The 15,565-nt window shown below is 38.0% G+C and overlaps 1 protein-coding gene across 1 annotated transcript in view; it reads left to right on the forward strand.

The window, feature by feature from the left end:
* The window catches only part of iars1 (isoleucyl-tRNA synthetase 1), a 47,745-nt gene extending 33,960 nt beyond the window's left edge, over nucleotides 1–13,785 (forward strand). The window contains exons 26-34 of the mRNA XM_017408728.3: nucleotides 2,469–2,643; nucleotides 5,666–5,778; nucleotides 7,599–7,694; nucleotides 9,293–9,469; nucleotides 9,815–9,935; nucleotides 10,106–10,231; nucleotides 10,866–11,012; nucleotides 11,992–12,144; nucleotides 12,740–13,785. Of these exons, the coding sequence (XP_017264217.1) occupies nucleotides 2,469–2,643; nucleotides 5,666–5,778; nucleotides 7,599–7,694; nucleotides 9,293–9,469; nucleotides 9,815–9,935; nucleotides 10,106–10,231; nucleotides 10,866–11,012; nucleotides 11,992–12,144; nucleotides 12,740–12,822 (1,191 nt within the window). The 3' untranslated portion in view covers nucleotides 12,823–13,785. The remainder of the gene's footprint in view (nucleotides 1–2,468; nucleotides 2,644–5,665; nucleotides 5,779–7,598; nucleotides 7,695–9,292; nucleotides 9,470–9,814; nucleotides 9,936–10,105; nucleotides 10,232–10,865; nucleotides 11,013–11,991; nucleotides 12,145–12,739) is intronic.
* Nucleotides 13,786–15,565: the final 1,780 nt, after the last annotated feature.

Genomic DNA, 15,565 nt, shown 5'->3' on the forward strand with positions numbered 1-15,565 from the left:
TGTAAATTAAATAGCCCTTCAAAAAGTAATAATCATTAGTTTTATATAGAGAAGACGGACAAAACTGCCAGTTTTATAAACAAAAAGTGCAAACTAACAAAAGCACGCAGCGACATACCAGCTCTGAGGTTCAGCGGTTCTCCTCCCACACCACTGCTGTTACTTTCAGCTTGAAACCAATTCCATTTAGTTTTTTCCCCTTATATTAAACAGCGTTTCTTTAGCTTGCTAACTCCTCGGGGCTAATGCTAACAAGCTACAAGCCGATTCGCCTCGGCTGGCTACCTGAAGCGATAGGCCACGCCCACCTGACGCTAAGAGAAAGGGAGGGGTCAGTGAAGAGCACCGGAGCCTTTTGTCATCATTAAAAGAGAGACACAGAAGAACGATAACGCCGATAAATGGAACTTATCGACCTCATTTTAATTAGTCGTGCGATTAATTGATTTAGCGTTTATCGCGACAGGCCTAATCAGACGGACTAATCAGAAAACCATCTAACTACATTAAACTCATTAAACTGGCAGCTCTGCTGCAACAATGCCTGTTTTATTATTCCTGGTTACTTATCTCCACAGTTTCCTTACATCATCATCATCATCAACTTTATTTTTATAGCACTGTAACACCAGCCACAGCTGGAACAAAGTGCTGAACATCAATAAAATAAGCATAAAAATAAACACACAAAATTAATTAAAAACTCAATTCCAAACCCAATAAAACGACGCAGTTAAACAGATAAAATCAATACTTACCTAATTTTTTACCAAGAAATACGTCACATATAGGGTTTGTTAGGAGTAGTGACTTTAGCCAGTAAGGTTCCTCTGTGAGTCAGACAGCTGTTCAAACTCCAGCTCTTGGTTCTGTATGATGTTGTGGAGAAACGTTGATTTAACCTTTACAGATTGTTACATGTGACAACAGAGCTTTTGTTGGACCCTGCAGGCTTTATCTTGGTTGAAGTCCCTTATTATCCATCGCCATGTTTCTTTTCATGTGGGAAAGATTTAGCAGCCTTTCACTTCACCCTGGTAAACATGGCTTATCTGATCCAAACAGAACTGCTGAGGTTTTGCCGCCCAGGGAGGAGTTCTCAAGCAGTCTGAATGTGCATTGTGCAGCATCAATTAGGTGTCATTAAGTCTGATTTGAGCTTTTATTTGGGGATCAATGAATTTGATAAAACATTTAGTTGAAAACCCTTCATAAATGCCCAATTTAAACAACAGCACTGGCATTGTTTGGGGCTTCTGATTTTGGGCTCAAGAGCAACAAAGCACTAACCTGAAAAATAGATCTGTATTAAAGTTCATTGCAAAATATAAGATGCAGCAATTTAGAAATTTGCATTAGTCAGGTCTTCGTGGCCCAGATGAGAATTTGGATGTCTGTTTCTTGTGGCCATGCATTTGATGAACCGTCTGAATGTCAGGACGGAAAAGGTCAGCCACAAACTGGCACTAGGAGTCCTTGCATCTGAATTTCAGCTTTCCTCAGCTTTCCTTCAATGACATGCCTCTTGGTGTCTTCTCTGATGGCAGAGTCTCTACTGAGCACAACGCGCTCTGTAGAATATCGAATGAGTCACTGTTTGTGCTGACAGAAGCTCCAGTTCATTGTATACTGTATGCTGCCACTTTCAAAGTCGTCACGCACAATACTGTATTTATCCTGAAAGTAAGCGGGTTATTTTTGTGAAATCAGTGCATTTTATTGAATCTTGTAACGCAGCTCAGATTTTTCAGCCCACACTGCCTTTAACTTCATCAGCCTGCTGCAGTGGCCTGTCTGTGCTCGCTGTCAAAAAGTTAACTCTGCCAGAACTCTGCCTCAGCCTGAACGGCGTGATTGACTGAAAGGAGGGGAGGATGGTGGGCCTGTCAGTAAGGTTATATTTAGTATCTCTTTTGTTTCACCAGATATGATTGTATCACAGATTTCTCTGCCGTTTGGTGGAAGAATAAAATGTGGACCGGATCAGAGAATTGTTTTACTGGACATTTAAAGATCAGCTGTCTGATTCCACGGCTCACTTTCTGTTTGAGTGAATGTTTCTCTGCATTCGTATATTTATATTTGCATACAGTTTTGTCTACATATTTTGTTTTAATATTCTCTTTTGTTTGTGTGGTTTTGGTAGTTTTGTTGAAGCAAAAAAGTTTAAGTTTCTATGTCTTTGCAAATTGCTCCTACTGAACACAGAAACAATTTGTTACTCGTTACACTAACCTTTTTTTTTTAGTTTTTTTTTTTTTTTTTTTTTGTGAATCTGTAGAACTTGTGTTTGGTTAATGTGAATGTTCACCAAATGCACATTACCTAAACTCTACGTCTAAAGGCATCCTTGTAGATACAGACAGATGATAGGATTTTAACCATCTCTGTTGGGAACAAGGACACTGACTACATGATTGATGACTGGGGTCTGTGACTGTTTTTTTTTTTTTTTTTTAATCCCATAGGAGCTCAATGTGCGACAGTTGACACTTTCAACGGACAAGGACAAGTACGGTATCCGCCTGAGAGCCGAGCCAGACCACATGGTGCTGGGAAAGAGATTAAAGGGGGGCTTCAAAGCTGTCACTGCTTCCATCAAGGAGCTCACCAACGAACAGCTAGAAGCCTTCCAGAAGACAGGTATTACTGTGCAAAAATACAGATCCTGACATTAAAAATATAAGACGTTTAATAACATATTAGCTGCTTAATCTTAAATGTATTTATTTTTTTGTTCCCTACAACAGTCACCCGAGAATTAAAAGTGAAGTTTTGGTATTTTTAAGATTTATTTTGCCCTGTTAGGTGTTAGTCGGTGGCATTTATTTACATCAGTGTAAATTTTACCACTGCTAAGCTTTTATTTCTAAGTGACCCACAGATGCCAACACAGAAATGATCTCCCTGTGATTGCATTTTGCAATATATATATATATATATATATATATATATATATATATATATATATATATATATATATATATATATATATTTAATTTTATTAACAAGTGCACTCTCATGTTAGTTGGTCTACATGTTGAGATTCAATGTTTCTGGATCTGGATCCAAGAGAAACAAGTAAGCAGGNCAACATGACAAAAAAAAAAAAATACCAAAAGAGGTGACCCGCCCACCTTCACCCCTACAGCCTCAAAATAAAGGATAGAGAGGCTACCAAATGTATACAAATCAATTTATTAATTTAGAATTCTTTGCAAAGTCATTTTAGGGAATATTGTTATTTTACTACCTATATTTTTAGGTCCCACAAATTAGTTTAGTTTGGAGGTGCTACCTGTGTTTACTAGGGCTTCCTCCTTGTAAACACAGGTAGCATGACAACATGTCCCCCTGGATGACCAAGGAAACTAACCAACCCAACCAGTTCAGGCTGTTGATGGATGCTACAACCACAGACTAAATAATGTCTATGTCTGCAACTGAACAAACTAGGCGTTTTTGTTTAATGGTAAGAAAATTTACAGGAAAAATAAGCCCAAACCAGCTTATTTTAATAAGTTCACTTAGCAACTGTGTCGACTTTTTAAGCAGTTTGTAATTTTGTGGACCGTAATTGGTCATTTCAGGTACCGTAGATGGCTAGCTGTGCTCAGTTTATAAGCAAAGAAATGAATAGAAATAAGTTGTTACATGTAGGAATCAATAACTGGACACACTCAAGCCAGCCTTCAGTTTCATACAAATTAAGTGAAACTGCTTTATATACAGTATAACGCATCTTGTATCTTATTTATTAATACAAACTTTTATTTAGTTTATATTTATCTTTTCAGAAATGCCATTTCCTGTGCTGTCTCGTGTTCAGCTGCCAGTTTGGAGGGGCGAAATGTGCTTGAACACAATTTTGACCATGATTAATAACAAAAAAACACCAAAATGATTGAAGAATGTGTTCGTGTTGAGGTCATCTGAAAACTAACAGGATGCTGAGGCTTGTTGAGCCCTGCCTGGCGGTCAGTTTCTGTACTTAACTATAAATGGTAAAAAAACAATCTCATACTTTGATGAATGTCATCCAAGCAGACGACATTGTAGTCACTTTGTGTTTTCCAGTTTTAGCATTCTAATTTCACATTGGACCGATTCCAAAAATGTTTGCCTTTTAATAAAAGTTTTGAGACAAAGAGATGGGGAAAATTGAGCTCTGGCTTAAAAAACAAGTCAGAATTTTCTTTTTATCAAGAGGCAGTGATATTGCTTATTAAATAATGAGTAATTGAAAAGCAGCAGAGCAGTCAGTTAGTGTAAACAATAAATCCTTGCAATAAAATTTGCTCCCACCCCAAAATACACAAACCACACAAACGCACACAAAACCAGTTTATCTGCAGAATGCAATCAGAGCTCCGGTCGGGATCAAAGCAGGCCAAGGTATCTCGTCTCTCCAATTATAGATAGTCGAGGAGAGCCTCCGGAGTCTCGAGGGAACGAAACGGCAGAGGTCAGTCGGGGCTGTGGGAACTTCGGATTTCCAATCACTTGGATGTTTAAAGTCAGTTCACTTAGAGGGGAAAAGGGATCATGGATGTTGGAAAGAAAGCGAAGGATCCTGTAGAGGATGAAGAAAATGCTATTGAAGGAAAACAGATGAAGTGTGCTCACCAGATTCCAGTAATCAAAGGGGAGGTTTCATGACTGACTTCAGGCAACATGAATCTTTGTTGTAAATTATTCTCAAATATAAAACATGCAAAGGTGGACCAAAGAACCTGCTAACAGTGTCGAACGATGAAGTCACTTTGTGGAATACAACTGACTTTATAGGAGCAGGTTGTAAATATGTAGATACAAAACTGGCAACTTTTTAAACAATTTCTCATCGTTTTTTTCTTTTATAATCCTTAATACCTGCTTTGATTTAAATGAGTGGGGCAGGAGTTTGGCAAGAATAACTGCAGCCTAGTAAGCTATAAGTCCCTACTTGTACCTTTTGATACCAATATGTCTGATAAGGTAGAAGAAAGAGGGTTAAGGGAGAGGATTGAATGAGGCTAAGAAGCAGCGAGCGACACAGGAAACCAAAGCGTGGAAATTTCCGATTAAAGAGAAGCAGAGAGGCCATTTCATTCAGCCTCCAGGGGTGGAGGAGTAAAAAGGACAGTGTAACATGGTCATGGTTTTTAGTTAGAACACAGATGTGGCTAATTGCTGCTGTCGGCGAAATAATGTTGTTATAGGTAGGCAGAGTTTTCTGGATTGTTTTACATCTCAAACTTTGCGTAGTTGCGGGTAGAGAGACGAACGCTCAGAGAATCAGGTAGTAAAAGCAAATACAGTAACTATTTAACCCCACAAAATAATAGATTCCCGTAGAAGTAAAATAAAGTAAATATAAAGAGGAAACATTTTAATGAGTGCATTTGAGTAGAGTTTATTACTAACCTGTGTTTATTTGTTTAATTACATTAAATATTACATTTATTGCACTACGTATAAGGAAAAGTAAGTAATCCTTTTGGGGGAAAAAACAGGTTTTATAATAGCCTGATGGTGTAGACATGGAGAGTGTTAAAATTTATAAAAACAGCATTATTTATTCAAACTACCCACAGTTTTTTCCTCTCTCTTACAATCCAATGAGTGATATTTTGTGCTTCTGTACGATTGTGGTCAGTAATGATGTTGTCTGGTTAAATTTAAGGGTCAATCGTGGTTGACGGCCATGAGCTCCATGAGGAGGACCTGAGGCTGATGTACACCTTCGATCAGAGTTCTGGCTCTGCTGCCCAATACGAAGCCCACTCTGATGCTCAGGTACGTTTGCAATAAAAACCCAGTAGTTGGAATACCGTCCATCCGTCTTCTGGGCCCACTTTATCTTTGTCAGGGTTGCTGGGGGGGAATGGTGGCCATCCCAGCAGTCAAAAGGCAAGAAGCAGGACAGTTTTAATACCCGAGCTTATATTGAATACACGTCAGAATAAACAAATGGGAAAAATAAATATATGATTTATTTTCTTAGACAAATATGGTCTCTTAATCTTTTAGTCAGCCTCGTGTCAGAGTTCTTTCATTTTGCCATCATGTTTATCAAATTGATGCAACTTTAAGTGCTTCTTATGTGACCTTGTGAACTTTTATCTTTTGTTTCTGCACTCAGAGTTATGGAGTGTGTCGTCCACCTTTTAGATTGTATTGAGGCTTGTGTAGGACTTCCAAAGATCCCACTCCATCCCCTCTTTATGTTGGCACAGTGAAATGATAAATAGGAACACGTATACTTGTCCTCCTGCTGCTCCCGTGTCCCTCTCTTGACTGTTACATTACCTGGTCTTGTTGGATGTATTGAACTACTGTATATAATGTAAGTGATCTCCAAAAAAAAAAAAAAAAAAGAGGAAGAATTCTGCTGATGCTCCAAGCTGGCATATACTGTAAATTCATTTATGTGTCTTTGCTGTGAGTGTGTGATGTATGAAATCATTTCACGGTTAAGTGGAAACCAGCACGTATGCCTCTCCCACAGGCCCTTTCTAATCAGTGCTCCTCCAACCGTATACACACCACACGGCTGCACCTTAATACCACTGAACTGAGCTGGCTTTTAATTCTGTCTCCTGCTCAAACGGACTCTCCAGCTTCCATCTGTCAGTGTCTCTGTTCTCTCTCGGTTTCTGTTTCTCTGTGGTTTTCATGTACCTCCGTCATGCTGTCGTCCTCTTTATCTCGTTTGGTTAAAAGTTCAGGACAAACATGACTCATATTCGCTGCCTGTTTGGTCTGATTTAGTTTTAATCTTGTAAATATGTGAACAATGCATAAGAAACGTTTTGCTTTAAAGTTCTTCTTACTGGATCTTCCCTTTAAACCTCCTGAAAATCAGAGTTTTTGTAGCATCAAACAAAAAGGGGTCTGTTGCTAAATGAAACTTATACAGGAAGGTGAAGTGTTTTTAGAGCTGCTTGTTGGGTGAAAATATTTTCCATCAAAGCAAAGCCAGCTCATGTAGTTTATGAGCAACCAGAATAAAATGTAAAAAACTCCATTTCAAATTTCACCTGAACTCAATTGTTCGAGGAATGAAAAGAACTAATACTCAGATTTGCTACTCTTCTTTCCAAAAAGGTCAACAAGACTTAGTTTGTTACTTTGCTTTATTATTTTTCTCATTTAATCTGATCTTTTGTTAATAGGGATTTTAAGGCCATGCTGTAAACTGTTTTATGTACGGTAATAAATTAATTAATAACTTATTAGCTCAAACAGTGTATTAAATACTCGTAAGACAGTCTTATCTGGTAAATCTGTTCAAATTTTGTCTGGTTAATTGGTTTCCAATAAGTCTTTTTGACGTAATTATGAAATAAATTTATGCTGAATACAACTTTTATAATGGATGTTTTCTTTGGCATTAAAGAAACACCAAAAATGGTTGAATTTAACAGATTGAAAAACGTACAATTTTGCAAGTTTTACAGGCTTTTTTACCATTAATGAGCCCTTCTTTTATGAAACTTTAATGTAGCTTGGTTAAGGATTCTTTACACTGTCAAACCCAAACATTTCCTTACATAAAGCAGGTTTGATTTGTTAAAAATCCTCACCCCTCCTCACTGCGTTCTGTTGTCATGTAGGTCCTCGTGCTGTTGGATGTCACCCCGGACCAGTCCATGGTGGACGAGGGCGTCGCCAGAGAGGTCATCAACCGCATTCAGAAACTACGCAAGAAGGTGGGGCGTTTATTTCAGGAGGCCTTCCAGCTCCGCTGAAAGGAGTGACACATAACGAACCACTACTGAATTCTGCAGCCCAGTGTTTCATAACGAGTTCAGTATGTGGCGCAGGTGAAAAAGTCAGTGTGTTTAATCTGGGTTGCTTCAGGCCGAGGAAGACGTGTAATACTGTGACTAATGACTTCAACATCTTAAGGTTTTCCTTGTTTTAGATCTTTAAATTGTGTTATTTTTTAATGTGGCCAGTTTTTTGTTTTTTTTCCAGAGAATTTACAACACACTCGTTTTGGGTGCAAAACGCCTAAAGTTAGTTATTAATTATTGTTTCAGCGGATTAGTATTCCAACCACACAGTAGCAACACAGCAAAGAAACCTTTAAATACTTTCTTTTTTGCCATAGTTTCCTCTCTGTAATCACTCCTGTGGCCTCCCTTCCTCTACGTCTCGTTTTATTGTCAGGGCAGTGTTGAAATCTTTCCACTACAGCGTCACAGTTAGAGGTTTCTCCATCATAAGGCAGGCTTAATAGAAGCTTAATTACAGTCTGGCCCCTTTCAGATTCTGATGTTGGAGCTTTGAAGTAAACTGGGGAGTAAAGACGGATTAACCAACAACCTCTTGTTTTCACAAGAAACAAACAGTTTTTTCCATCTCCCTATAGCAGCGCTGTGCACTGGCTTCCGGCCAGGCTAAATTCCTCCAGTTATTTCAAATCGAGGTCTATGAGGAATTTTCCACCCTGTGGATGGGAATTAATTTTTAAAGATTCTGGTACATGTTGGGCAGTAGTTCGTCAGTGCACCTGAGTTGTAAATGTGTGTGTGGTATGTAGCGTCGAAAAACAGGAGGTCATCATTTCCCTTTTTTAATAAATACTGCAGCTCACCAGCAGGGTTTTTTTGTAGCTTGATCTGACACACACAAGCACACACACGAGCTACAGACATCATCAAAATGAAGACCTTGACTTGGGGGAGCTTGTAAAACTTCCCTCCATTGATTAACTGGTATCTGGTTTAGTTATTCTTCTGCCCTTGAGATGTGCTGGCAAGCATGTGTGTCCACTCCAGACAATATGTGTGTGTGTGTGTGTGTGGTTATGCACAGCTGTGCACTGCTGCCACACTGCAGATTAGAATGAGATCAATGTGTTTGAATGCAGCAAGGTTAGTGGAAGCTAGCAGCAAGCGCTGAGATGGGCTTTCATCCAGAAAAACGTCCCCTTGTCCCCTTCTGTCTATTTCTTCCTGTGCTGTCTGTTTTATGCTTTTTATTACCAAATGTCTTTTCTTTCTGTCCTTCCTTTTAGGTAGCCGTTTTCTGCATGTCAATTACTAATGACAGAGAGATAAAAAGGCTGAACTCACTTGTTGCGTAACAGCATTTTGTTGTATTGTTGCCAATTATTTGTTTGGTACCATTTTTTACATGATAGTTAGGCAGTACTTTTTCAGCATATTCACTTGCTTATTATTGTGACTCCTTCTTGTTCCCAGCATAGAAATCAACAGCCTCCTGTAGTTTTTGAAAAATGCTGCCCGTGGTCTTTGCCAATATGAAACACTGTGTCCCATCTTTCATTTTCTGATGTTAGGGACATTTGGTGCCATCAGATGAGATAACAGTGTATTACCGCTGCCAGCCAGAAGGGGAGTACTTGGCGTCTGTGGTCCACGCTCACACCGACTTTATTCTGGCTACCACCAAGGCTCCTCTTCTGCCCTTCCCTGTCCCAGACACTGCCAGCGTCATCATCAAGGAAAAGACTCAGGTATGAAATGATCCCTTCAGGAAAAGCAGGTTTCTGTTTTCTGTAGTGAGATTCAGACTCACCCCAACTGGCAGGTTGTAAATTTCCCATAAAACATGCTGATGCTGGTCAGTGTATGAAATCATAAATATGAGTAATGCTTTGGGCAGTTGGATTATGATGATGATTACCACTCAAATTGTTTTGTTGGATTACCTTATTACATCTCAGTATATTTCTCACATCTGTCATGTCATAGATTGATTGTGGTTGTGAATTTGAGATGTTTTTACTTTTAAACGAGCGCACAACTTTGTCTTTAACTCTCCCTCTTTGAGTCATTTGGTTTTTCTTTTCTTTCTTCAGCTGAAGGGCTCAGACTTGGAGCTAACTATAGTAAAGGGATCTACGTCCCCTCGAGTTTCTCTGAACGGACCAGCGTGCAGATACGTCAACCTCAGAGTGAAAGTCAACAACAAGGAACAAGGTAGCGCAGCTGGAGTAGACTGGGTGCAACACATTGCCGTTGCTGTATTTTTGCTCTTTGTGTTTTTGTGGGCTTGCTGGTACAACATAAACATAAATTCAGTGCTCTGCAGGCGAAAACTGCTTGTTTTTGGTTGTCTCATTTGTGCTTGTGTGTATCTTTGTCTTCAGAAGGTGTAGTTCTGTTGGAGAACCCCAAAGGGGATAACAGACTAGACTTGGACAAACTGAGGAAAGTTTGCAGCAGCATCTTTGGAACCACCAACACGCCGCTCAAGTTCTTCATTAATGGAACTGGTAGGAGGCGTTTTGGCTGCTCAGACAAACATAAATTCTGCTTTTTCTCTTTGATACTGCGAGACCTATAAGTAACCGTCACGTTAGACAAATCCAGCATCACTTAAAGCGAGTGACTTTAATCAGAGTTACATTTTGCTCCCATGTCTTGTTAAGACTGACCTGTTTGTGTTTTCATTTTGCTACATAACTAAAAACTGTCGAAGTCTTCTGTGTTGCAGGAGAGCTTAGCAATTTGTCAACAAATTATAAAGAAAAAATACATTTAATAACTCATTTTTATATACATTTTACCAACACACAAACCATTGGAGAAATGACAAACTTCTCCAAAGGTTATATGATTATAAGGTGGGCTTTGTGGTCAGAAAACATACTTTTATCAGCCAGTGCAGATAATCTTAATCATCTATTTACTCTAATGTATATTAATGCTTTCTATAAATGTTTATTTCTTTCATTGCTTGTTAAAGCACTTCAAGCTGATCCCAACAAGACGAGTGTGTTGCTTTTCTGTTCCTCATAATGAAACTGAACTCATTTTTACTGCTTTAAACAGCTTTTATTTTTCGTTTTTTCACTTTTTTTTCCCATGAGCTTTGTGCTTACATGTTCTTTTATATGTTTATTCCAGAGCTGACCAGCAAAATGGATCTTGAAGCTCAGAGTGGTAAAACTTTGTATGTGACTTCAGACCCCTCGTGCACGGCCCCCGGCAGCACTGCCGACACCCTGCTGTCTCCCTATGTTAACCTGTTGCTGTGCAACGCTCAACCGGGTGGTGAGAAACACATCTAATATACTCAGAGTTCCCCATTGTTAAAGAGTACGGCTTGAAATATTGTGTTTTGTCATTATAATCAAGAAATCAGGGTGGTTATTTGGTAAATGTGTTATTATAATCAGAAACTGTTATAGCATTTGCTATTTTTTAAGCTTATGGCTGTGAGACATGTATTTGTTTTTGATTATTCTCAGTGTGACTCAGACACTGTAATATACATTCTTTTTGTTTGTAACTCATAGAAAAAGTACAGATATTGCACCGAAAAGTAGCATGATCATGTTTGAGACGAAGCCAAAGTTTGAAAAAGTACTATTTTTCTGACTGACTTTGAATTTATGCCTTGGGGGGCTTTTAAAGATTGATAGTTTTCGACTTCTGTTGGAGAAATAGTTGACCACATTCATACTTCTTATTCCTGTGCAGTTATTAAAGAGCTGTTTAACAGCCTGCTTGCTTAAAAAAATAAGAGAAAAGGGGGTTATTAATTTTTTATGTACCTTTTTAAAATATCCATGTCAGAATCAAGATTGCAGGATTTTTTTTTTGTCTCTAAGCTCTAAAGTTGCTAAATGTTGTTTCATATTTACTGTATTTACATCAAACTGCTGTCTGTCTTCTTATCACGAAGTAAATGCATCTCCTAAGATGTCAGTTTTACAGATATTAAATTATTAAAATGATCTGTCAGTACATTTATGCATATATTAGCCGGTAAAGAAATGTCATGTAATCTCAGTCAGTTTTCCTTTTACTGAAGAATATTTGCTATAATTTAGCTTCATTCTTTTATTAATTCAGACTTAACCTCTTTCACCTTGTTGCTCTACCTCTTAAAGCTTAACTTCCTTTGGCTTTCTTCTCTTTCCCCTCCAAAGACTCAGCTTAGGATTGTTCCAGGACTTTCTTCAGACAGCTCATATTTTATATTGTAAAAGGGACATTTCTGTCTAATTCTCTTCTCCGTTTCCACCAGAGTGCCAGGCTGGAGACGTGGGCACCCTCCTGTTGGTGAACCCAGCAGGCCAGAACGTGCTCGATTACTCTGGTCTGCTCTCTGAGGCAGCCAAGATTTTTGGCCTTCGCAGCAGACGGCTTAAACTCTACCTGGACCAGGACCTAACTCAAGGTACGAAATCAAAAAGAAACATCTAATTCAGGAGATTTTTCTCACTAAACTTAACTATCCTGCAGGTGGACATGCAAATCAGATTCATAGTTGTTTTTTTATGTTTTTAGTTACATTTTCAGCTAAAAATAACCACTTTTTATCCTTGGCAGTAATAAAAAAGCTGTATTTTAGTGAAATTAAGTGATGAAGGCTGTTCTTGTTAATCCACAATCATGTCACCTCACTGTAGCTGAGCTGCTATTCAAATCCTGTAAAGTTGTAATATTTCCCTGTAAAATACTCCATTATAAATAAACTTAGCTTTGAGTTAGAATTAAAACAGGGTACATTTCACTTCTGCACATTCTTCAGTATGCAGAGGTTGATTGTGATTGTTGATTTCCTTTTGTAGCTTCATCCCTCAACTGCATTTCCTTTCAAGTTTTATAAATGCTACTTTTTCCTCTTTCTGAGTGTTTTCCTTTAGAGGTAGGACGGGTTCACTTGCATCATTTTCTTGGTAAACAAAGAGGTTTTGATGAGTGACTGCACGAATGAAACATTGATTAAAATATTAAAAGACTGTGAACGTTTGTGTTTCTGCGTTTTCCAGAGCTGCCAGCTGATTCGTCAGTGAAATCTCTCAACACCAAAACTCTCTTTGTGAGAGTTCTTGCAACCACCGCCGAAGTATAAATCAGCTGAAGCTGTCTTAGCAGCACAACCTGCAGCAAAGATATTGAACACCCAAAGGCCCTAGTGCAGGTTAATGAATTAATTATAACATGAAGTGGGTTCTGTGTTTAGATGCTTTTTGTTGTTGTGTAATTTTTTTTTTTTTGAACATCCTGATGCAAACCAGGCTTATCTATCAAAAATGCAAAAAGCACTTCAGGCTCTGGTTCATGTCTGAAAATATCTTAAATTTGTGTTTAAAACAATCCAATATACGGTTTATGTATAACATGAGCATATCGAAGTAGTTAACTGTATTTTTCCTTGAACACGTTGTTTTCCAGTCGTGTATTAGTAAGTTACTTACAGTTACAGTACTTATAGTTCACGGAAAAATGGTTCACATGCTTCACTTGACAACAAATCCATTTATTGATGATTTCTACAAACCAGTGATGAGACTCAGTGGAAAAATGCATGAAAAAGTAAAACAGCGGCTGAAAAGACATGAAACTTCTTAGGAAGAAATCACGAGCAAATGCCAAAGGTTCATTTATTCCACATTAGTGTTATTTTTCCCAATAACTTATGCAAAGAAAGGTTCCAGAGAAACTGTCTAACTCGATTAACTGTCACTGTTACCAATGGATGATTCTCTTTATTATGATAATGTTGCAGGTTACTTTCCTTCATGGCTTATTTGCAGCGTGCTCAGCCCTCAGTAATTGTGTTTTGGCACATAATTGCAAAAGGAATTTGGGCCATTGTGCTTCTACACTGTTGTGAATTTAACAGATAAACCTATTTTCTTCTTTGCACTGGGGGTTCTTATACAATGGAAAAGGCATTTAAAAGGTGAAATGGATTTTCGGGCTGCTGTACTTTTATAGACACAAATGATTCTGCCGTAAAAAAAAAAAGAGCAACAAATGCATAATGTAATATTTTAAGTGGCAACCAGAATAAATCGGAGGTGACTAAGAATCTGCGTGTTCTTTCTTTCTGTTCACTCAGCCCTCTAAATTGCAGAGGGAGACACAATGCGTCTGAGGGACTCTGCAGTCTGACTTCACTGCGGTTTTATAAAAATGTGCCTTGATTTATTATTAAGGTTGAGACGTTTTGACCGACCGGGTTTTAGCTTTGCAGCAAGGTCAGAGAACAAATACAGCAAAGTGGGTTATAGATGCTCACTGTGGTGCAGAGGAACATGAAGTCAGGCGTTCTGGGGAATATTTAGCTCTTTGTTAAATTTATTGGATGGGGGGGAAAAAATGCTCTCATTTATACATTAATGAAAGAATCCTTCTTTGAAGGAATGATTATCACCTGCTGCCTTACATGCTATATATAAATTAGGATCTCCATCTTGTATTTATGACTCTCAGCTACTACCAGGCCACATTTTTGATAAATAGCTACAGATCAATTAGCCATTTTAAATTGGATCGACTCCAAAAGTTGATCAGTTAGAGATGAACATTAATTGATTGCTTTCTGAGAGTTTCACTAAAATCCATCCAGGGGTTCATGGGAGATTTTTTTTCTGACAGATAGAAAAAACGAGCACACCCCCACACAGGCGATTATGTACATGATTATTGCAGTCTGTGATGATAATGAAGTGACAGACCCAGGAGCTCATTACTACAGTTTACTTGGTAAAAAGCGTTGGTAGGTCTGAGCAGTCTGAAGGTAAGGCCTGTCCATCAGCTCATTTAAATTTAATTTAATGTGTGAAAGCAACAGTTTTAACTGTGTAGTCCATGTCAAAATGTTCCTGAAAGGTTGCTTTTGTAAATTACTAGTTGTGAGTCTTTGAGGCATATTGACAAAACTTTTACCCAGGCATTTTCTGCCTGTTGTTGCTCAGCTTGGATTTTATTTTTATATTTTTTTGCCACGATTTAAATCGGAAAAGTTTTAAAACTCTAATATCTGTGGACTGCTTAACATTTTGCCACATTGACTGGAAGTCGGATCAGATCTTTCATCTTATTTCTTGCCAGAAAGTTTGTTTCCCAAAATGTCAACCCTGTTCAACAAAGAAAATGTGTACAGTAGAAAAAAAAAACATAGATAACTGACTGGAGTAAAGAGGCTGCAATGAGATGTTGCTTTTCAGCAATGGGGTGGAAAATACATATAATTTATCATTCTTCATTAGCCTCTAGATTAATTTAATTCAGTCTTAACAAAGCACTAGCACTGAAAACATTTGGCTGGTTTTTAATCAAATCCCAGAAAAAATGTTCTCAAACAGTAAAATCTATAATGTTACTTTAAAAAGATTTAAAGTTCCCGACAGGACCGTGAGTGGACATCCTTTATGTCATCGTGGTTCCAAATTTAATGTCAAGAAATCGTATCAGCTGGCATGGGGACTTTTGTCTATGTGCAAAATGAAGCCAGTATTTTACATAACATGAACCTTTTTTTTAAATGTATTAATCTTACACAGAGTCTGTCTTTGCTGTAAGGAAGGATGCTATGTTTTAGTTTTTAGTCCATCAACAAATGAAAGAATCATATCTGCAGACATGGTTATCATTTTTATATCAAGCATTTTTTGATCATACTGTAGTTAAATAAAAAGTTAATAGTAATATGACTGGCATTTTGTTCTTTTTCAAACTGGCCCTTAGGTTTGTGTTAACAGCTGGGGATTAAACATCTTAGTCTGACTTTGCTTCACAAAGAATGTTTCCTCTTGTTTAACCTGCAAAGTAGTTTCTTATTGGTACTTTGAGAAGTCCTGTGTATT

Source organism: Kryptolebias marmoratus, linkage group LG4 (genome assembly GCF_001649575.2).
Source record: "Kryptolebias marmoratus isolate JLee-2015 linkage group LG4, ASM164957v2, whole genome shotgun sequence".
NCBI classification, from domain to species: domain Eukaryota; kingdom Metazoa; phylum Chordata; class Actinopteri; order Cyprinodontiformes; family Rivulidae; genus Kryptolebias; species Kryptolebias marmoratus.